We start from the raw sequence: 24,767 nt of genomic DNA, 5'->3' as shown, positions 1-24,767 counted from the left end.
GGTGAAGGGACGTGCTTGAGCCAAGCCCGCATGCCAAGCCTCCCTTGAGTACCGGTAGCGCAGTGTCGGTCCAACACTGTCCCCATGAGCAAGTGTGCGCCCATGAGGAACCCTGGTAGCTATGCTAGCCGTTAACCAGGGCCGCCCCGCAAGGGGATGGTGGTCTAGGAGTGCCAAGGTTAGGCACCCAAGGAGGTCGACCACCCCTCCTCAAAGAGTACGTTAAGCTTCTGGAGGTCTGCCTGAAGATGACATCAATTCTCCCAAAAATCTTACAGGCAAAAATGACGGGCATGTCCCTAACGTAAGCCTGCCAAGCGTAGGCAAGGCTAAGCATGTGTCAACCATCACAATGTGGCACATGACTTTACCATATGATGAACAAAAAACAGAAAAAAAAGAAAAAAGAAAAAAAATATAATGACTATGGCTTATGATACATATGACTATTCATTATTTCAATTTGGCACATGCGATTATGCCATGATTGTGATTATACTACATAGCATATAAATAGTTATGCAACATGGCATGTCATGTGTCATACGCGATGGTTATATCACATGGCATATTTGTAAATACATATTTCTTATTTTCCTTTGCAAAGTTAGTAAAGATAAGGGTAATAGAATATGATATTTTGATTTAACCTTTATCACTTGTACCAAAATCAAGGTAAGTGTTCATTTTTAATAATATAGATTTAAATTTATATCAAGGAAAATGAGCTTGATATTGGATTAACCATTGGGAAATGGTGTTGTATTCTTAACTATCTATATTATTATTATTATTATTATTATTATTATTGTTGTTGTTGTTGAATTAATAACCTATGAAATGTGAGTTAGTCAGAAAGATAAATTATATAAATTAATTCAAGCTTTTGAAGTGCAACAAAACAAACATTTGGGCTTGGTGTGGTAATAGGGCCCGTCAAACATTTTTTGGAACAAATTCATATATCCAGAAATCGATCAGGACAATGATCTCTAACCTGATTAGATATAATTATCTACTAGTGGGGCCCATGCAATGCACGGGATGGGGTATCCTCATTGTCTCTCGCCTTTATAAGTCAAGATATTCTACTCCATCCTTGGCCCGATCCCTAGTGGCGTGGTGGGTTTGGGGCAAGCCAGCCATTCCCTGTCGTGGATGGGAAATCCCAAAAATTTCCCCACCCTGAGCAGCCACCTAAAAAAAAATATAATTTATGGATATTTTACAAATAGGATTATGGGAATTTGAGGGTATTTTAGGAATTGGATTATGACAATTTGGGAGTATTTTATAAATAAAATTATGGGATCCTAGGATTATAAAAATATGAGGAAAACGTAGATATATTTTAAAAATCAATATTAAATATATAGATATTTTATTAATTTACCTTCGGGTTGGGGGAATTATAGCAAACCCCATTCCTAATTTAGGGAAAAATATTTTTCTTGTCCCCACCCCCCGTATCTTTTTATGGGGAAGGAGAGCATCTCATTGGTTATTTAAAAAATGACATGGAATTAAAAAAAAATAAAAAAATCCCTATATATAGGTTGGGGGAAGAGATTTTAGGAGTTGATTGGGGAGTAGGGTAACATGATAAGTTTCTAATGACTTAAAGGAGATACCTTAGGAGAGAGATTCGAGAAATGTTTATAGTTAGTTAGGTTTAGAATGGTGACATGGCTTAATGGGAGTGATGAAAAGGAGAAAGGAGAGAGAGTCAAGAAGAATGCGAGAATGACGATGACCATCTTATTATATATATATATATATATAGATATAGATAGATAGATAGATAGATGTTAATAAAGTAAAACTTTACTTTTGATTATACAACTTTAATAAAAATGACTATAAATAAAAAATTATTTAAATCAAGTGTTTTTAACCGAAATTATCTTATATATTACTTATCAAATTTAACCCCCCGGGGGGCAATAAAAACCTTGAGTGTGGTGAATTGATGAATGCAGTTGTAATATGAAATTAAGAAAAAAAAAAGCAGTCCTTAAGTCATGGCTTGTGTCACTCGGATTCATTGCTCCAACTGCTGTATGTAATATGTAACCAATTATGAGTGAACATGTTGATTTGTGATCGGTTATGTAGTCAATTATACACAGAGGTATGAGCAGCATATGCAGGCTCGGTTTGAGTGGATGAAGATGAAGACATCAATCAAATTTTTTATTTATGTGCAATTTAGTTCCAGTGTGGCGATTGGGCTTACGGAATACTAATCAGAACCCAAACGTTTGTCCCTGAGGCTCGGATTTATGGAAATTGTTGGTATTTTTTTAAGACTTTAAAACTTCGTTTAATGTGAGACTTCTATTTTCCGCTAAGACAACTGTAAACCGGAGTGTAAATGGATCAAAATCAATAGGATATTACCTAAATTTAAATTTGATTTGTTAATATTTAAACTGGAACCAAACCTTATCCACGAACATAGACCCATCATGGATCTGATTCGAATATTGAATATCAGAGAATATCACTCTGTTCTGTTGATCCGATATGTGAGACCCACTTGAGAAAAATGAGAATCAGTTCACCTTAAAGATGTGTTTGGTTTTCTAAAAAAATGTATTCGATTTGAAGGAAAAAATAGAAAAAGCCTTTATAAATTTTGTATAAATTTCTCTATCTTTTTCTTTCACTCTCCATCTTTTTCTTCAAATCAAACATAGCCTTAAATGCAATGATGCTTTTGTTGTATAATTTCAGTTTATTAAATAACTAGATTCTGAAATTAAACACATTTCCAGGTGAAGCACTACCCTTACTCGGTTCCCCATGGTTGTCATGTACTGTACTGTGGCATATTCAAATCTGATCGAATTATTGAAAATTCCAACCCAATTTCGATCTGAAATTCAAAGTATTGGACTCAGATCGGACTTTCATTTAATCTGAATCCACTTTACTATCTTCAAAATAAAGAATTAAAAAATTTTAAAAATTTAATTGCTCATAACCTATACACATATAATAAATTTATAAAAGTAAGTATTGAATCTTTTAATTATATGCTTTATATTATTACATATAATCAATTTTAATTGGACCTGGATTGTCTCCGATAGAGTCAAATCCGCATCTAATTTCTAATTGGATAGATCAGATCAAGTATTAGATTGGGAGTCGGACTTTGAGAATCCACCGAAAGCCTATTTTAACTTGTTTGCTTTTAATTACATACCCTATGTTTTTTTAGTTAGACTTAAATATACCTTGTAGGCTGAACCCACTAAAACGTTAAGAAACGTCAACATGGGATGCATGGGATGGGACATTACCAGATTCACTTAAATTTTTAAAAACCCTATTTTGCCCTTCTATATTCTATCTCGTTGGGAAAAACCACCAATCTCACCCATTCGACCAAATGTCTGAACAGAGTCTAGATCTCCTCTTGTCACTGGATTTCCTGATTCCTCACATAAGTTGTTGGTTGACATCTTAATAGAGTCTAGCCATCTTTTTTCTTTTCAAGCCGGAAATTCTCATAAGCTGATGTGGTTTGGGAATGCATGTGACCAGGAGAGGGGGATTTTCTTAGCAGAGGCTGGTTGCCTAGAACTATGGAACCATCGGTGTTGATTCTTCTACATCTTCTAGTAATAACTGTTGTATTAGTGGTTTGTCAATGGTGGGTTTTGTAATTTTCATCAATGAAGTATTGAATCGATTCTGTGCAGCAAGAATAAGAAACGATACTATGGTCTTTTAAAGGAAAATGATTTCTTTTTCCTTTTTCAAAAATTCTGAGAATGGGGTCGGCAAATCATCTCTCAAGCTCATCTACAGAAGCTTTGAACGAGAATCATAAAATTTTGAATTGATATTTACAGGTCGGTATCTCAAAGTAGAAGATGACTCTGCTTCTCGTTTTAATGTTTCAACGAAGGTTAAAAACGTCTTTTTATTCAAATAGTTAAATGTATATTTAATTCTTTTGAAAAAACTCAGGGTATGTTTAAGTATTTTACTTAAATTTTCATTTAAGGAAGGATATATAGATAGAGCAAGAGAATAGCAGGCTTATTGTCCAACTATGAAGATAAGAGCTACCTATTAGCTATGATCTGATTTTATTGGGTCAGACCAAACAAGTTAGATGTCAAGGTTCAAAGTGTTGATATGTTCGACATTCAAAAGTTGGAACATTGAACCTCTACATCAGCTAGTATATTTATTAAGAAATTGAAACTTGGTTTGGGAAGGGTTTTTTTATAGAGGTCTGCCCTTGCAATCAAGTCTTGGTTGATCAATGCAAATTTGTGAGAAATATGTGTTACCACATTATACATGACTGTTATTTCAACGAGAAAAATGCATGTATATGACTATATGAGAAACATCAAATTTAACGCTTTGAGTGGAGAGAGCAATTTGTATTGATTAACTAACCCGGAGCATTTTTAAAACATTTCAGTTAAATTAATCACTTTCTCACAAATTTGTATTGATCAATCCAAAACAAGGTGACAAATCAACCACTGTAACAAAACATCTCATAAATTTACCCTAAATAATATGGCCTAAACCTGTTCCATTGGCAAGGCTACACAATAAATCACAACTATCCATCGTAAAAGGTGGTAGAATTTTCGTTTTATAATTAGCAAACAAATTTGCAAACGATATTTTGTCTTTTATTATAATTTGCAAACAAATTTAGTAATACGTGCAGAGTGGGATAGAAATATGGAGCAATTGAAAAGTGGGGAGAGTTGTGTAGTAAAGATTCATAAATAATAGGATATAGAAAACCATTGTGAACAATAGCCCTAAATTTGCTATTTACTTTAAGGGGGTGTTCTTTTTCTGGATTTTGAGAAGGGGGAAAATTGGTCAATGGGATTTTGATTTTCATTGACCAAGAATCCCATTTCAGATTTATGTGGGGACTAGGGAAAGCTTATTTTCTTGGGTATCATTTACCCGGTACATCTCTTAGGTGAGTAAGTAACTTTCCCACCTTTGGGGAAAATTGTCAATATTTGAATGAGACAAAAATACCCCTTGTAATAATAGATATTTATGACTAAAATGGTCATTACCTTATTTACATGGGAAAAAAGAACATGGGTAAATGCACTCACCCAGGTAAGTCTTTCCTAGGAAACACTTGGGTAAATGCATTTACCCGGATAAGTAACCTGAAAAACGAACGATGCCTAAGAATTTTAACATTTTTGCCACAAAGTTAAAAAGGGTTAGTTATGTACATTTGAGAAACTACTTACATATGCCCCTGAATTTTTAAAAACAACTTATATGTAATTTGTTGACTTTTTCCAAGATTAAGTCTAACAGATAAAATATAAAAGATAAATGTATCCCTGATTATTCATTAAAATTTCAAAATATACCGCATTATTTTAAAATTTTCATTCTCATAATTTAGAGGGATTTAGAGCCAATCCTTTGCAAGACTGCAACTCAAACGCACCAGACATATACAATGCCCAATTCCAATCTTCCCGATAGCAAGATTAGAAGTATCTGCAACATAAACATTCCCTTTATCATCCATGGTAAGGCCTTTCGAATGATTAAAGCAAGCATCGCTTGGTTTCCCATCTCTGTGCTCCAAATAGCCCTCAAATGTCCCAGCAACCAACTTAGCCCTGTTATCTGCACAACCAATTACCGCATTTATTATGTGATGAAACAAATGCACTTCTATCACTCAAGACAAAGGATTGTAAATGGTAGACACGCCACAGAGTATTTCTAAGTGTATACAGTACAGAATTCAGGCCTAATTACTAAAATTACAAGAAATTTCCCGGATGACAGAGGATTTGCAGTTAAAAATAAATTAAGAAATCTCAGTTAAGGAGGATAAAAAATAAATTAAGAAATCTCCCACGGATGGAATGTGGTGACACCCCAAACTCTTTGGCATTTTCAGTTAATAGTAATACGAGCCGACAGTATATGCTATTCTATAACTTAACCGCAATACAAGAAATTTGCACAATGATTAGCCTTAGCTTGTTCTCAGATCATAACGAGAATCTTGGTGGGTTGTCTGTCGACTTCCTGTAAAACGGAATTGAATATAGAAGTTGCTGGTCTTTAATTTCCTTTTTGGCATTCCTCCGATCAACTTTCCTTGAATATATAGAAGTTGCTGGTCTTTGATGGGGCTCTCCTTTTTTTTACTCTCTCATGGTTCTTGAAAACTTAGGGAAACTTTTTTAAGTAATTTTTCAAACAATAGAATAAGTTTTTGTCCATTTACTAAGGATACTTTAAGTATTTAGCCCTTTTTTTCCGATTTTGCAAAATAACAGCATCCTGAGACCGTGGAAGATTTTCCTAACATTGACACCTTCTTTGAGGGATATAATCTTAAAATGAGATAAGAAATTTGTAATTCAATATTTATATAATTTTCATTGTTTCCTTTGGAGGTTTTCTTCTCCCATTTGTTCCTGGTCTTGCACGTTTACTTTTTGTTTTCTTTTCTTCCACTTTTTTCACAGGCAAAACATCTGAGATCATTTAGTGTTTCCGAAAACCTTCCATTCAGTGACCGAGTTTGCAAGTGATATTAAAAACCCAAACGCAGATTCCAGATTCCCATCACAGATTCCCCTTTGGTTGTTCCGCCAGGAGCTGCTGACACCGTCCCTAAAATGGAAGCCACCATTTCCAAACCAACAGGGAGCTGCTGCCTCTTTTGTTCTTCCATAAAAGGACAAAAAATGAAGGGTAAAAATGATGTTATAAAAAATTAAGGGCCATATCAAATAACCCTAAACGTTTTCTTTAACAGTGTTATATGGAGACATCTTGTAAGGTTAGTATATTAAATGTACATGATATATATAAGTAATTAACCCAATTAAAAATCAAGTTATGTATAATAACGGTGGACCAGAGAGGTAACAAGCAAATGGCTTGTCATATAAAAAAGATGGTTTTTGATGTACCATTTCTTCCAAGGGTAAAAATATAAAAGAGTATACAATTACACTACTAAATTAGACAAATGAAGGGACTGTCAGAAACTTGCCTGCTCGTATAACCAATTTGGCCCATTTTTGGCAATACAACCAATTTAGTTAATTGCCAAGAAAGCCTGATTCAGTTAATCATCTCCAATTGACAAATGGCTCTAGAAATACTTCATTTCTGAGAATTTTCTGTACAATAACTAAAATAAATTCAAGAAAGTTGTATTCATATACAAGTCTACATCGGGGCAGTAGCCAACAGACTTCAGTCAAATTAAGTAGTCCCGAAGCAGGAAAACGTAGATCCCTTCATCGAGTCCAGAAAACTTGTTCAATGACCACTTTGTATATTAGAGAATGAAATGAATCACTAGTTCTCAACTGGACTGCAAAGATCTGTCATCAAACCCATTGAACAGACCATTGGAGGCCAAGGGGAGCATTTACCAATACTTGATCCCTTCATGTACCGCAAATCATGACAGTATTGTAACTGGAAAGTTGGGTGGAATGGTTTGACAAAAAAGATATTCTCAGCACCAATTGGCTCCTAATCAAGATACTTCGCACCTTCACATTTCAAACGCTTGCTAGAACCGAAGGCCGAATGGCAGGCATTGGAGGGAAACCATTCAGTCCCTGTGATAACTTGGCAAATTTTGAATCCTTAAGAGCCTGCTGAAATTCATAATCCACCATATTCTTGAGCCAAATCCACCTCTGCTCCAAAACCGTTGATAGATGACCGGCACTGCAGGAATACATGGCTTACTCAAAGATTGAATGTGAGCTAGACGAAAGATCAACAATTCAGACCTTTGAGATCTCAAACCCACCTCAACCAATCAGAGGTTCAACCAACCTGAAGATGGATACAAAATTTCTTCAGGAAGGGGATTGTGACATTTTTACTGAAACACGTGGACCCAGCTCTTGTTCCAGCTAAAAAAATCCCAAGCTTCAAAAACCTGTGATACTCATTGGAGAGAATCAAACAAAAAGACCACAGAAACAGTTAGCAACTGCAGAAGCAGTAATCATTACTCCATTCGGTGTATTTATTTCTATGGAACTTTTGCATTCTCTCGTGCAAGCCTATCTTCTTCACTACGCACATGGAGCCCATCATATACTTGCAAGGAATCTTCTGTGAACTTCTCCATGGCAGCAAAAATTTTTTTCAGACCAAACTGAAGATTACCATTTGTCATGTCACTCTGATGTACAATGTTGCCACTGCCCTGTTCAGAAACCAGAACCATCTTCTTGTCAAGTGCCTGAATCACCTTCTGTATTTTCTGTTCTTCTCTATCCAAGGTCTTGACTCTCCCCTCAACATCCCTGTGTGCTATTGTCCTCTGGCACTGGTCTATATTGTGCCTAACACCCATGGCAAAAGTACACATGGCTTCAATCACCTCCCTCTCTGAGATTCTCTCCAAAGCTTGAGACCACTGATAACAAATTCCAAAAACAGGGGGTGCACCGATTCTACCAGGAGAAAATGGAACTATTCCATCAGGGGTCACTTCCGGTTCATAGAAAAGGCATTTCAGGAGCCAACCATTCAAGGAATTAACAAAACCCTTCTGTGCACTGATCCACCTGGAAAAATTTGAAATCCAGTTTAGAAGCTCTTGTTGGAACTGCACTGTGGCTGCAAGATGAGCAGAGCTAAGCTTTCTGTTGGATGCAATAGCATCTAAATTTTTAGCCTCTGCTATGGCCTGACATTGATTCCGATGGCACTCAAGCATAACTTTCCACATTCTAAAAAACCTGATAGGCATATAAATGAATAATATATTAGGCACACCCATATCAGTGAAAAGTTCTAGGATAATGGTAATCAAAGAAAGAAAACTAATATAATGTTAATTTTCAATATCAGGAGGACCTGGAAACTCCTCACTACCACAACCATAACGAAAGGGAATGAAAGAAAGGTTTGATTCTAGAGTGTCAAAAGCAACAATTAGAAAAGAAATTAACACTTCATTATATATATATAAAAAAAAACCCAAAGAATGTGAAGAAATAAAATATATCATCTATTGTTTATCTGCACTTGTGTGAAATAACACGCAGTTCAGGCAAGTCAAGGTTTCTATGAGGAAGGCAGGGGCCAAAAGAAACTAGACCAAGTACCTAGAAAAAATATCGACTCATAATAAACTAAGGACAAGGCTCTTGATTGAGTGGAATGGTCTTAGTGCCCTAATCTTCTAGACTTAGGTGGCACTCTTGCACTCAGATTGTTTACAATCCGAGTGGGAGAGTACCTCTAATTTGCAACTTGAAAATTAGAGAATGTGGATTTGTAATCCCCAATCCATAATCTGGTTCCCTGTACAACTGGCCTGCAATCTGGGTCACCCTAGAAACTGATACAAATTACATTCATCTATCTCTCTACCAGAAACCTGCCATTCCATTTACTGCAATCAAAAGGAAAACACAAAAAGGCTAAGAATGATGTATGCTGGGTTGACAGTCATTATAGCCAGAGAAGAGGTTCTGTCCAACTTTTTCACCATTTCTTTCAAGTATGTAAATACATACATCATCATGTAACATAATAAACCCACTTAAACAACTCTTCTTTTTCCCTCAACACTCAAAGATGCACTTTGACCATTTAGTGCTTGATAGCCAGAGAAACACTAAGGTGCATGACTTGCAATGCTTAGAACAGCATAAAGATGAAACATATAACAGTTTGTGCTATATTCTTGAACTTGTGATGCCATATACTTTATATAAATTTAGCATGTATAATACAATATATTCCAAAGATACTCAAGTCCAAGATATTCTATATTTGACATTCTCACAACTTCACTTCTGCTTTTGTAACCAACCTCAGCTGGTTGAAACAAGCATGGCATGCAGGTTTCAGTCTAAGAGCAGCCACTTTGTGCAGAAAATGACAGAATTGAGGTCCCATATCCACTCTACCCCTCATCCTAAAAACACTGGATTGCAAAGATAAAATTAGGTAATGGCCAGTGTAGCAATGGACATGGACATTGAAGCCAGAATGTCCAAGAGTCTGACTTGGCAAGATGAGAAAACATGGGCTAGCAGACACGTCTATGGAAAAGTATATACTACTCAAATAATTCATATTTTTTTTTTTTGAATTTTAACATCATATACCTATAAAAAATGGGTTCATCTTTGTCATTAGCTGTTCATTTGTGTCAAATAAACTAGGATATAAAAAGGAAATGTAATGTAGAAGTGCCTGAAGAATTTGTGGTTTGTCAGACTTGGATGTGTGTCCAGCACAATACATTGTCCACTTAGGAGAGCCCATGCAACACTAGTTAAGGCCCTTCTAACTTAATCCTTTTGCAACTATCTTGTCAAAAACAGAATCAGAGATATGATCATAGTTTACAAGGTGCCAAGGCGAAGCTATGCAATAGGGGGGCACCTTATCACCTAGACGGGTGCCTAGGCATCCTAGGTGATGGATTTTTTTTACATAAAACCATGGATCCTAGGGTAATTCCCTAGGTTCCAATAGGGGCCAGCAACCATCTTTCATTGGTAATCATCTATAAACTTGATAAAGCACATCAGAATGAACAAAGCACATCTTTCATTGATAATTTGTCAAACTCAAGACCTGTTAGTTTTGGTTGATATTTGGAAAGCACATTAGAACTTATAAGATCATATAAAAGACGTTATCTCCACTTACACCACAATGAATAAAGTGAAAAAAGAAAAGAAAAGAAAAGAAAAGAAAAGAAAATCCATTTAAGTCAACAAGATCTCTATCACAGTTCTCTATCAAAATAAGTTCCAGAATGCTGCATATCCGCATTGCACACATTCAATATACCAAAGTGAAGAGATAGCTAGCTAAAAGTAAATTATTAAAGATACAAGATTCAATTCCCGGGAAAGCATAGTCAGAATCTAGAGATGCAAGAATATAATTCTTACATAGTTGTGTATTGTACTTTTGTTCCACTTGCAATACGGTTTGACTTCAAGAAATTGGAGATATGGTGATTTAAACAATAAAAATGAGAATGACAGAAACAAAAACCAAACATAATTCATTAGGAAATATCTCAGAAAACAGAAACAGATGCCTTTTGGTTTGAAAACTCACAAAGTCATTCCTAATAACTATATTCGAGGAGAATACATAATTAAGATAGTAGGATGTATTAGAAATGTCACAACCAATCAGGATAATCAAATACAATGCATAACATCCAGTTGTACGCCAGCATATAAAGGGCTGGAAAAGAAAAAACGGGGGAGAGGAATCAGGCTAATGTATGATCTGTCACCAGAAGAATCACATACCCCTGAATCAATTCATTGATCTGTGGCCATAACTCTTCATCCCTTGATTTATTTATCTTCTCTGATATCTTGTCGACAAACTGAATTGCAATTTTAATTTTTGTGGACAAATTCTTGACTATAGTTCTAGTAGAGTCAACTTTATGAGACTCAGCACCCTTTTCATCCAAACGCTTCAGCCGCCGGCATTTCCTGTCATGAACTAGTCGCAACTTTTCCTCCTCCTACCGAAAAAAAAAAAAAAAAAAGCTTTTCAAGAACACTAAACACCTATGTACAGAACAAGAGTAGTAGGCTAGTGTAAAAAGTACATACTTCAAAAATACTGCTTTGTCACAAACTTAAAGAAATGAAGTATCATTGCCAAAGAAATTGCCTTTCAAGAATTCTAAACAATACACACTCTTGTATAAAGGAACAGCAATAGGCAAGTAATGAAACTACAGAACTTGATTCAAAATTAGTGTCCTATTCAAAACTAAATGCAAGACAGGATGACCTTGAAAGATATCACAAGATATGCAGCTCAAGGTCAATGTCTAACTACATGAGAAAATCTGCATACAATATTAAGAGATGATTTTCCTGTCATAATTAACAAATGCTTTATTAATTGCAAACAAGAGTAATGTACACAGTTAACATATATTTTGTAGAGAGCATTGCTGCTACTATCTCTCTCCATATACTTCACTTTACAACTGAGCCCAAAACATCTGATCTCTATTAACCCCTTGTTTAGCTAATGCATCAGCCATGCCATTAGCTGGTCTTGGTACCCATTGAATTTTCACTAGAATGTTTCTAGTTAGCCACTTGAACCTCTTGAATTTGTTTCTATAGGACAACAGAACACTCTTCCTATTCAGCAGATATCCAGTCACAACCTTGGAATCAATTTCTATATATATTATTAAATCACCTTCTATAATTAATTTACCCAAATTCATTTCATTTGCCCTCTGCACACCCTAATCACGGCCATGAGCTCTGCTCTTAAAAAGTTTCCCTCTCCAATTGGGCCTGAGAACAATGCAACTAAATGACCCTCTTTGCCCCTAAAGTCTAAACCCCCACCACACCACCCCCGATGGCCCCAGGTTCCCAAAATTGCTACCACCATTAAAATTGAGCTTTAAAAAACCCCTTTACTATGATGTCCAAATCCTCTGAATCAAACATTTCTTGGATGAAGAACTGCCCACTTGGCCACTTGACCACTTCCTCCCATTTCTTATGATGTCCATAATTGAGAATGGTGTGAAGACATTGAAAGATTTAACCCAATGCACCACCCTAACTATTTCTATTGTGATAGCATTTAACACAAAAGCAAGGACAATTCTCATGCAACATCTTATATCACTCTTTTGGACAGTCAGAATTGACAGTCACTGGTCAATAAAGATTCAGGGCCTGGATTGCACCGGCCAGACATCCATTGACTGGACTCCATGAAATAATTTGAGGACCACCACCAACCCATGCATATGATCCTCATCCTTGGGGCATTTCCTTTGATCTGCCCATTTTTCAGATCTTTTGTAACTCCTTGAACCAGGGTCCTTTATAGCAACAAAATGGGCTCCACATATTCCATAATGTAATGTATGAGTCCAAACATTAAGCTCCCATGATGAAATAAATGTCATAGAAAGTGTTTAGAAGTACATCTAAAGGTTGAATGTGTTATTGCTCTTGGGAAGACCTTCAGTTTGCTATATTGGGATGACCTTAATAGTTGTTTAGTAGTATTTCAAAATTGGGATCTATTTTCTTTCCCAAAGAAGATGCCACCAAAGCCTCCCAGTTGCTCTAGCTCCCGGATAGACAACATTATCACAATTAGAGTCTCCAAGGCAATATTACATGTGAAGTTCATCATTTGCCATCTTCAAAAGCTGTAGTTACATGACAGTGAGGGAGATGAAGATCAAGAAAGGAGATCCACAGGAAATTCATTCATAGGTATAAAAGAGAAAGACAAAGAATGCATGAAAAGCACATACTTCCTGCATAACAAGTTAATGATTGACAAAAATGGCTGTTGTGGCACCATAATCCCCCAGTGACATGTACTAATCATCTCTTTTTCAACAAGCTATGATATAGTGAAAAACAGAAGTTCATTAGTCCTTATCATTTAGAAAAGGTAACATGTATGTACAGTGTTATCAATGCAGTGAAGTGATGACTATCATTCTTGCCCCTCTGATTAATGAAATGCCTAATTGGTGCCTAAGCGCTGACTAATTGACAAAAAATATATGCTCTAAATTTTAGAGATTGATGCAATCTCATAAATAAGTTAATGTAGACTACAACTATTTGAAACTTGATAGAGAAACAACATTGGACATAGTTCATAGTCATTATTTTCACCCAAGCCTTATCCCAACTACATGGGGCCGGCTACAACTAATTAATGCCATATCCATTGTTTAATTATTAATGCTTAAATCATTTCTTACTACTTCAACTAGGGCTGCAATCAAACTGAGATCTAATCGAATAGTTCAGGTTTGAGTTCGATTAGTCTCAATTTGGGTTTGATTCTAATCGAGTTCGAATCTCAAGGTAAGCTCGATTAGTTATTCGAACTCAAGTTCGGCCCAAAATCTTGCAGGCTTGGCTCGATTAACATATGCATACATATATTATAGAATATAAATATAAATAAATAAATATAAAATGAAAATATATTTTTATATTCTATATATAATATAATAATATACTATGTATTATAGAAACTATTATATGTAATATAAAAATATATTCATTTTCAAACTTTCCATCCGAACTCGTGTCTAATAGTATTTTAGTCAAACTGAGCCGAGACATTTAGTATTCTGGCTTGGCTCAACTTGGCTCAATTGCACCCCTCACTTCAACCCATGTCCTTTTTGCTCTACCCATATCCCTTCTAGCTCCTTCAACTTGTAACATATCTATCTTCTTATGGGTGCTGCCAAAGGTCTTCTATGCACATGACCAAACCATCTTTGTCTACTTCATGTCATTTTATCACATATTACAGCTACTCCTAGGTTCTTTCAAAAGATTTCATTTCTGACCCTATCCTTTCTAGCATTTCCACCCATCCATCTCAGCATTTGCATTTCTTCCATACTCTCTTTTTTTTTTTTGGATATGTTGTTTCTTGACTGCCCAGCATTCTGCACCATACAGCATAGTCCGCCTTTCAACGTTTTATAGAATTTTCCTATCACGTAAGATTTTGGATGCACCCCAACATTTTGCCCAACCTGCCCTAATTCCAGTTCATACTCATTATTTTGCAAACATAAAAACGTTAGACTGAATATCGAAATTATAGCCTTTATTTTCAAAAGAAAGTGTGCAACCGTGACCATACAGTGTGCCTTTTGTTTGAGGCAACGCTGTAACATGAAAACATTTATTGGGAAAGAAGTTAAGAGCACTCCTCCTCTGCCTTATTTTATTTTATCTTTTTTTTTTGTATTTTATATACCATCAGCCAATCATTTTCCATTATAAATGTTTAAAGTAACAGCACGAATGTAATAAAATAAAAACATATTCTATATTTTTTAATAATTTATAGGATATTGCATTGCTGTGGAGATATAGAAATCAAAGCTAAATAACTTTGTTGTTCACTAGTCATTAATCAAATAGGCGACAGAGTTGATGCTTAGTTGTTCCTGGAGACTACATCATGAGTATCGACCAACTAGTTAGGTAGTAGTAGGTCTAGCTCTCAACTGGCTAGTAGTTGATGCTTTGATAATACTGGTATTGTATTAAGTGTGGGCAAAAGTGTAGATACATTTTTCCCAACACAGTGAAAAGTCATTATGTTTCAATCTTCAATTTGTTCCATAATATAACAAAATCAATGTTTCAAGCCAGAAGGATCCAGTACTAGAGCTACACAAAACATTTCCTTGCACATTTATAGAACAGGACTACCATGAAGGCATTAACAGCTCCATTTCATATCCTTGAAGCCCAACTTGAGAAGAAGATCAAGATAAAGAGCTCCTAAGAGTACAACATACCTTCCAAAAACAGACTCTTCAAAAGCTTCCTTGAGATACAATTAGATAAAATAAGAATTTCCTAAAATGCTATGGGCACATCACAACATTTATTAGATTAGGTTCGAATCTCTCTCCAGTTCAGCAATATGGAAGGGCAAAGGCAGTGATTAGGGTTTAGAAAATTTATGAATCATATGTTGTGAACTAACTTCAAATTTCACAGCAATCAAGAGAAATCGGATAAGCTACAACAATGACAGAAGAAAGAGGTAAATGCTATGGGCACATCACAACATTTATTAGATTAGGTTCGAATCTCTCTCCAGTTCAGCAATATGGAAGGGCAAAGGCAGTGATTAGGGTTTAGAAAATTTATGAATCATATGTTGTGAACTAACTTCAAATTTCACAGCAATCAAGAGAAATCGGATAAGCTACAACAACGACAGAAGAAAGAGGTAAATGCAAAGCAATTGGCATTCACTGCTTAGTGAACCCCTTCCCCACCCACCCTCCCCCCCACCCAAGAAAAAAGGAAAAAAAAAAAAAGAAGAATTATCAAAACATAACTAACCATACCTTAACTTCATCATACAGTTTCTTCTCCCACATGTATAGCTTCTTCAAGGTAGAAGAAAGATTTCCCGAACTCATTCCCAGATCTTCTTCGAACTCCAAGTGAACAGGACCAGCCTTCTTAGAGGAAGAGGACTCACCACTTTTGGAAGTAGAAGGTTGTGAGGATACTACTGTCAAAGATGGAGTTATAACATGCAACATTCTGGAGGACACTGTTGCACGGGGGAACTTGTAAGTCCGAAATTTAAAACAACCTTAACAACATAATTCAATTATTATCTACTTGTATCATTATTGTCCATCAAGCAAAGAGCCTGTGTATGGTCCATATCCACCAAAAGTTAAGAACTAGTCCCAAAGCTGTGGTAGATCAAAGAGAGTCTTAAAAAAGGTCGGATTTTCAAGCATTGTTAAAGAAGAAATGGGAATCCAAAATCAAACCGGGCTTAAACAATATCTGGTCTATTGTCATCCTCCCAAGTCTTAAGTGGTAAATATGAAAGTTATGATCAGAAGATAACACAACACAAAAAGAAGAGAAGTTGGCGAGACGTAAATACCTTGATAAACAGCATTTTTCCTGTGATACGGAATCTTTCCAGCCTCGAGCATCTTGGAAACGTCATTGCCCGACTCGGAAGCTCTCTCTAATTCAACTTTAATTAATGTCATAACATCAGGTGCAGCTTGCGAGCCAGGCCGGACCTTAAATGCAGCCACATTGTTCATCCGATCCTCGACACGTTCCTCGTTAGCAACTACATTCTTGTCCACCATACGAACCTCATATTCCACCCCCTCCTTCTCCTCCGACGCACTGGGCCTAGTCTGGGAGAGAGATGCCTCCTTATCTTTACCCTTATCATCATCATCATTAGTGACTTTCTTCGAATAATTCGCAGAGTCACTGACATCCACAAATTTCTGATCTGCATGAACTTCTTTTATAATTTCGTACTCCTCGTCTTCCAAATCAGGAATCCCTTCCTCCTCCCTCACTTCTCTGGAGTCACGGCTAGGGGTATAAGGATGGAAGTAATCAATAGTTTCGAAAGGATTCAAGAAATCCCAGGTCGAGTTCGTCGGTGGCGGGGGAGGAGGCGGAGGAGCTTGGGAAGAAGAGGGGGAGGACGGAGCCGCAGCGGGCGGTGGCGGCGGAGAGGAGGAACCGAACAAACCGTTGGTCCCAGCGCCATAGTTGTTGAGGGGATAAGGATAGTATGAATAAGGAGTAGTGTTAGGGTAAGGATAAGGGTAGTAAAAAGAGGATTCGCCCATATGTACGGTCTCGGGGCTCATCGGCCGTTGCTCGTAAGAGATGGAGGGTGTGGCTCGATTCTTCATGAAATTCATGGTGGTATATCCGCCACCAGAAAGAGGAGGGAGCATCTCATGATCAAGTGGATGGTTGTTATAATCGTGCAAAGGAGAAGAACCGCCGGAGTGATGAAGAGATCCGGAGTCGGTGTCGTCGTCGTCGGAATCCGAGTGGAAATGAATATGGGATCCTGAATTGGAGTGGGAATGATTAATTACGGCAGCGGCAGTGGGAGGGGGAGGAGTAAAAGGCTCGGGGGCAGGGACGACGGGGTCACCCTTCCGTTGGGTGGGGAGAGGAAGCACTGGGGAAGGGGGAGCCGCGGCAGATGTGTCGAGATCATGATGGAAGAGACCGTCTAAGGAGAGGGAAATTGCTCTGAGGGAGTGGATGTAGGCGACGTGGGCATCGGCGAGGGCGTAACGTTGCCGGATTGCTTCGTCGAGGAACTGGCAGCGCTCGCGACAGAGAGCGACTGCCGGGAGGTCGTCGAGCTTCGAGCTGGTGCAGCCCATATCCTGACCGTGTGATTGGAACAGAACAAATAGAAGGAAAATTAAAAGAAGAAGAAGAAGAAGAAGAAGAAGAAAGAAGAGATAGAGAGGGAGGGAATAAAATTCTGGGTAAGACTGAGAAGGACAGAGAGAGATTCTACATAAGTATCAGTCCCTCTCCAATCCCCCTGAAAAAATTAGAAAGACGAGCATTTGAGAATTGAGATGTCATAGGTGAGGGTGAACTCTAGAAATTTTAGGGTTTGGAGAGATAAGGGAAAGAGTAAGGAGGAGTGGGAAGTGGGAAAGAAAGAGGAGAGAGAGAGAGAGGGGAGGGGGGAGGAATCTTGCCAGCGCGGAGTCTGTCGTCGGGTTGCAGCAGAGAGAAAGAGAAATATAGGAAGTACTTACTGTACATGGTTGTTGATTTTAAGATTTTTATTTGCTTTTAGGACTGCTTTTTAAGTTTAACACTTTTTTGCGGTTTTGTTGCGATCCTCATTCCTCCACTCCACTCCCATCCATCCATTAGATACTTGACTGGTGTAGTCCGTCTGTCTGTACTCTGTAGCCTCTAGCCTGTAGGGAGGAGATGCAACACTACACTAACTTATTAGTTATTCTTATAACACACACTATTATCCTTATCATATGTAACCTTTTTTTGTAAGAAGAATTAAGGGGATATTCAAATTTCAACGAGAGAGAGAGAGAGAGATTGAGGTTTTGTAAGAAGAATCAAACATCAAGATGGTATTATATTAGGGGGAGAGGGTAACTTGTAGACTGACGCCTGTTGCTGCAACGACGCTTTATGGAGTTTGCTTGGGAATGGAAGTTCTCAATGAAGAATTGGTGATGCTCATGCAGGAATCGGGATGAATACGACGATGACCCAAACGAAGCGCCTATATCCGCTATCGCGTTGCTTGCAATTGCATACTTGCATACTTGAATGCCATCGTCATTCATCATCGTCGTCGTCGCGGCAGCACAAATTTTGGTTATCCTTTTATATTTTAGTAAATATAAAATGATAATACTTGTAAATATAAAATGATGAGAGAGAGAATTAAGTTATGAGTATATTTATATATATATATGATATAACACGTTAATATTATCATCATCAGCACCATACATTCTCATCATATATTTGGCCCATGCAACCAATCAGACGAGTAGAGTAGTACAAATTAAGTCAAAAGCTACAATAAGCGCAAACGGATACAAAGACTCTGCAGTCCTCTAATTAATTCACGCATGTGAGCCGCCTTTTTACCCAGAGGAAGACGGTTTGATAGACAATCAAGAAAACGAAAATGAGTCAGCAGATAGGACCACGCGGAAGAAATAAATAAATAAATAGGGGGTTTTTGGCACCATGCACCTATCCTGAACTGTACAATAGAGTTAGTATTTGAGAGGTGGATTGAACGGTAAAATACTCAACCAAACAAAATTTAAATAAAATAGAATAAATTCCTTAAATTACCTTGACTAACTATACCGTTAGTGTTTTAATTATTATCTTGTCCATCTTTATTATTTTTAATAATTGCCTAAAACCTCCTTTATTATTAATATTATTCTATCATACACCGTTTACATGTAATATTACGCCACTGTTATATTTTTCAAAAATCCTTAATTTATTCTTTTATAGTGGACAATGCCTTTTATTATTTGCCATATCTAAAGCCCGTAGCTAGTGAAAGGGAATTAATGTAACCGTTTCTAGTCACGTACTAATTTTTTGTAATGTATCAATTTTTTTTGGTTAAGTGTCTCGTCATTTGATCTGCTCCCAGGAGAGGATGACAGAACTCCCTGGTGGTGAACTGTTTGGTGGCGAGCTACTTGGTGATGAACTCCTTGGTGGTGAGCTACCTGGTGATGAACTACCTGGTGATGAGCTACTTGGTGACGAGCTCCCTGGTGGTGAGATACCTGGTGACGAGCTCCCTAGTGGTGAGCTATGTGGTGATGAGCTCCCTAATGGCTAACTGCTTGGGGGAGAGCTATGCCGAGCTCCTTTATAGTGAATTGCCTAGGGGAGAGCTATGCTAAGCTCCTTGGTGGTGAGCTACTTTGGTGGATTCATCATTTGACATGCTCTTAGGAGGTCTGTAACTCAGAGGATGGTGGAGCTCCCTGGTGTAGCGCAACCCAACTGCCCTCTGCATGAGGTGATCTCCTCTCCTTTGTAGGTGGCAGGAGCTAAGGGACCTGCGAGAACTCCATCTTTTCCTCCTCTTTGTAGGCGGTGGGAGCTGAGGAACCTGCGAGAACTAAACTAGGGGGCCCGGGGGTATTTACCCAACGGGGACTCTCCGATGCCAAAGTTAGCGCTCTGATTGTTGAGAGCTTGAAGATGATATTAGAGGAATGAGAGAGCTAGAGAGCAGGGATTACCTCCATTCTTTCATTCTCTCCCCTTGCCTTTGGGGGTTGGAGTCCTTATATAGCGGTGTCCTGTCAAATCAGGCGTGACCGTCTCTGTCTCTTTGCCGCAGTCGTCGCTGTCAGAGCTGAGGCGGCGGGTGCAAGCAACTGTTGCAGAGTATGGCTCTGCCAAGCAAGGCGCCGCCTGACGAGAGACATGGGTGCAGGTCTCCAGATCTGTCAGGTACGATTGTCAGGCAAGAGATCTTCCTGCGATATGCCAAACTGCTCTTCTGTATTGAGCTACCCTACAAGTGGCGAGCTGCCCGGGGGAGCTATGCCGAGCTCCTTGGGCTATGCCGAGCTGCTTGTGGCGAGCTCTTTGGTGAGCTACCGAGCTCCTTGGCAAGCTCCTTGATATCGGTGGGCATGTCTTATGGGTTGCTAGGTTGGCCAGGTCAGGTCGTGTGCCAGGCTGATCCAGGTCAGCTAGGTCGGATCATGTGTCGAGCTAATCCAGGTCGGCTAGGTCGGCCAGGTCGGATCATATGCCAGGCTAATCCATGTCAGCTAGGTCTGCCAGGTCGGATCATATGCCAGGCTAATCCAGGTCGGCTAGGTCGGCCAGGTCGGACCTTGTGCCGGGCTAATCCAAGTCGGCTAGGTCGGCAGGCCGTTGCCCGGGTGGGACACCAACTTGGTAAGTTGTTGCCTAGGTGTCGCCTAGTTGTCACGAGGTGCCACGTGTTACAATTTTACTGGAGGGCCAAATCTGCCCTCATCGGGAATAGTTGACAATGATGACGGAGGCACTAATCCATATGGCATCGTTGCTGACAAAGTTGAAGTTTTTGGGAAATTTTGATCGAAGTATGGAGATTTGAAACGACCAAAGCACTACGAAGGAATGCAACCAAGGTATGTAGATTTGATCTTGGTGTGAGAGAGAGCTCAAAGAATGTAAGTTTTAGCATCATAGAGGTGGATGTGGGGGTGATCTTCTATAACTATAGGAACGAAACCAAGGTTGTTGGAGATAAGAGGTTGGAAACATTGATATTAACTCCTACAAAGGCGGGTCATCGTCTTCTTTCTTAACCTCTCTTACTAGTGCCACCTCTATTGCAACAACCCAAGGTTTTAAAAGCTGACCCAAAAATGGAACCGTTTTAGCTACCGATTTCTGGGTTAACGGTTCGACCATTCGAGTCAAACGGTTTAGATGGTTCATATTAGGAAAGGCCAAATGGTATTAAGTCATGAGAAACAAAGAAAGGAGGACTGGAGGAGTGAAGAAGAGTATTTTATCAATTGAGAAAGAAGAGAAGAAGGAAAGAAAGAAAGGAGAAAGGAAAAAAAAGGAAAAGAAGAGAAAGAAAAGAAAGGAAAGAAAGAGGAAAGGAGAGAAGAAGAAGGAAGAGGAGGAGAATGATTTGACGCTCACCGGCGATGATGGCAACGATGACAGTAACACAACGCAGATGACAGATCTCATACGAGTTCTCGGATCTCAAATCTGAGATTGATTTTTCATTTTTTTCTCAGATCTAGATATGAGATCTTCTTCTGAGGTCTAGATTTGAGATCTACAATTTCTTCTTCTTCTTCTTCCTAGATATCAGATCTGAATTTGTGTCTCAGATCTGTAATTTCTCAAACTGCGAACCGTTGTCCGGGTCAAACAAATCGACGATTTGATCGTCTGGGTTAGTGGTTTTCTGACCAAGTCAACGGTTTTTGATCTAAGAGCTGGTCAGGAGTGAAACGGAACTAGTTGCTTGAATGGTTTTCGGGCCGAATGGTTCGACCGTCCGGGCCAACAGTAGTTCAAAAGCATTGCAACAACTAATTGATAGAAAAAGGAGAGATGAGAAAGGCGGTCTTTGATGACAAAAAGTCTCGCTTAAATTGGGAGTATTTAGTAGGTTTTACTTTCACATCAATCCTCATCCATGTTTTTGCTTCAATCCTCTTTAGCTTCACCTATTTGTCCCCTTCTTTTCTCTTCTCATTCTTTCTTTCTTCCAAAAATTCCATTTTCTACTCCAAACACTACTATTCCTCAAAAAGTCTATGTCTATCTTAGCCTCTTCTGCTCCCAACTCTCTTTTGAAGACCAACGAGGGACAATATCTGTCATAAGAACCATAATGTATGCAAATGGGTTCATACAAATTTGGGCTCTACTGCTGAAACGAACACAAATCATTGCAGCAATGATAAATCGATTTAGATTTGAAATTGTAGCGACAATAAATCAACAAGAAGAGATCCTGAGACGGATAACAAAGATAGATGCAAGAGACAAAAAAATGGAGACAGAGACAGAGGTGGAGGTGGAGATGGAGACGAAACACTTCATATCTTCCTTAAATTTGTGTTTTATTTTAAAAATTTAAAGAATAATGGAGGGTGAATTTGACATTTTATTTTTCCATTAGCACTTAACAACGATGTCAATTGTTTGAAACAGTAGGGGGTGGTGCAGGACAATAGTTAAACAATAAGGGTATAATTTGTCAATTAGCTAAATAATTTGGTTAGTTTAAGAAATTTACCCAATAAAATATAGTGCAAATTACATATAGGTACCCTATACATTGGGGGTAGTGACAGATAGGAATCCTAAACTTTCAAGGGGTGCTCTTTTTTTTCGATTTTGAGAGGAGAGAAGTTGGTTGATCAAGAAACTCATGTTCTTTTTTCAAATTTATGTGGGGACCAAGGAAAGTTTATTTTCCTAGGTATCACTTACCCATCTCTTAAGTAGGTGAATAACTTTCCCACTTGCGGGGAAATTTGCCAACACTTGAATGGGACAAAAATTTCAATTTTAATAATGAATTTTTATGGCTAAAATGATCATTGCCTTATTTACATAGGAAACAAAAGAACATCGGTAAATGCATTTACCCAAGTAAGTATTTCCCAAAAAGTGACCGGGGCCTCAGTTGCAACACTTGAATACCCTGAATTCTTAAAAATAGACACTTGGGTCCATCTGCTAGTATTCCATCAGTTAAATGCTATATAATGTCAAAAAATACCTATTTTCATGTATTTTTTAGATCATTCTATAGAGTAAAACTAACATTAGTGAAGGTCGTCATTGGAAATTTTGAATCTTTTATTTGCTATCCATATGAGAATGTCATCGTGGGGAGACATCTAATTACCTAAAAATGATCTTAGAAATACACAAGAAGGGTGTTTTTGAAAGTTAAGAATACTAATGGATGGACCCAAGTATCTATTTTTGAAAGTTAAGAATACTCAAGTATTGCAATTGAAAATTCAAGTAGCTATTTGTCACTACCTCCAAAGTACAAGATACCTATCTATATTTTACTCAAGCATTGCAATTGAGAGAGACGGGGGCATTACCTTCGGACGGTGTGACTGTCGGAAGGATCACCGTTGTCGGAGAAATCCTAGGTTCCGAGCTCAATGAAGGAGAGTGAACAGGGGCACGAGTCGAAAGCAAGAATGGGGGGATTTGAGTGAATTTTGGAGCCGCACGCATGGAGTCGCTTGCGGGAGGACATTAGTTGGCGTTTGATTCTGTTGGGTGCCTAACTCAGGCTGTGGGACGCTGATGCAAATTTCATTGGAAAATGTTTCTACTACACGGTTTGGATGTGCTATCGGGTGCAATTTATGAGGCAGAGATGTGATTTATCTCTACTCGACAAAGGGGGAGGGAGGTAAAGTGGTAAACGCAAAGGGCATCTTGGTCAAGTTAGATCATGGACAGTTTAATGAAATTAAGACCTGTGGTCTGGTGTGATAGTAGTTGCTCTGCTTCTTCGTCTTTCCAAATTCCAAACGGAGCCTAAAATAAAGGAAAATAAAAACATGGGGCTCCGTTCCTTTAAAGCAATGGAATATTTAGATGTCACCATCTTCCATTTGACTGTCTCTTCGTTATGCGTCCAATCCCAAGACAATAAAGTAACAACTAACCACCAGATCAAAGCCACCCGTTGCGTAAAACGGGTGGCTTTCATACATTACATTTATTTGAGGAATGAGAAGCGCCAATATTGATTAGCTCTGACTCCCTGAGTCGTTTTTAATGGCTACGTTGGACGCAGCATGTTTAAAGAAACAGAAATGGCAAAAAATAAAAAATAGAATAGAAGTTGTGCTGTGAACAATACTGTTGTCCTTTTTTGTTCAACTTCAACACCGACCTTTGATTTAGAACTTTCAAATTCAAACCCCACGAGTGGTTTAGGGAAGTTCTACCTACAGTGAGTACTGAGTAGTCCATGTCCCTCCCAAATAAACCTTTTTTCTGAACTTTGACCTGTCCTTGAACCTCCTCTCACACTATTGAGGACAAATGGACTCGTGTATCCCTTCTTCCGTTAGACATAAAATATCTGTTATGCCCATATTAATGAAAGGGGTCTATAAAGAAAGTGTCATGGAAGGTTTAAGGAGGAGTTCAAAAGAAGAGGGGAGGTTAAGGCCAATAAAGCTTATGTGATTTACTCAAGAAAAAGAAAAAGAAATTAAAAATGGAAGGGTGCTTGGTTGCTTTACAAATTGCAATTGCAATTGCATGAAGCGTTTGATAGTTCCATGAGTGAAGGGTGATTTCTTTTTTTTTAAATAAATTAAAATGTATTACACACAACGAGGGGTAATA

General features: G+C 38.1%; 1 protein-coding gene across 3 annotated transcripts; it reads right to left on the bottom strand.

The window, feature by feature from the left end:
• Positions 1-7,028: 7,028 nt before the first annotated feature.
• On the bottom strand, positions 7,029-23,735 carry LOC148849813 (uncharacterized). 3 transcript variants are annotated; one of them, XM_088946819.1, is made up of 5 exons: positions 23,498-23,735; positions 16,477-18,307; positions 15,917-16,128; positions 11,313-11,536; positions 7,029-8,762 (listed from the first exon to the last, which is right to left on the bottom strand). In XM_088946819.1, the coding sequence occupies exons 2-5, from the start codon at positions 17,747-17,749 to the stop codon at positions 8,048-8,050; spliced, it is 2,424 nt and encodes an 807-aa protein (XP_088802945.1). In that variant the 5' UTR covers positions 17,750-18,307; positions 23,498-23,735; the 3' UTR covers positions 7,029-8,047. The 3 variants fall into 3 exon arrangements, with proteins under 3 accessions (XP_088802945.1, XP_088802944.1, XP_088802943.1); XM_088946818.1 differs by lacking the exon at positions 23,498-23,735 and adding an exon at positions 18,508-18,874; XM_088946817.1 differs by lacking the exon at positions 23,498-23,735 and having other exon boundaries at positions 16,477-18,874.
• Positions 23,736-24,767: the final 1,032 nt, after the last annotated feature.

This window comes from Nelumbo lutea, chromosome 5 (genome assembly GCF_056320005.1).
Source record: "Nelumbo lutea isolate HS-2025 chromosome 5, American lotus-T2T, whole genome shotgun sequence".
Taxonomy (NCBI): Eukaryota; Viridiplantae; Streptophyta; class Magnoliopsida; order Proteales; family Nelumbonaceae; genus Nelumbo; species Nelumbo lutea.
The sequence above is the reverse complement of the archived record's forward strand: the minus strand, read 5'-3'. Positions and strand labels throughout refer to the sequence as shown.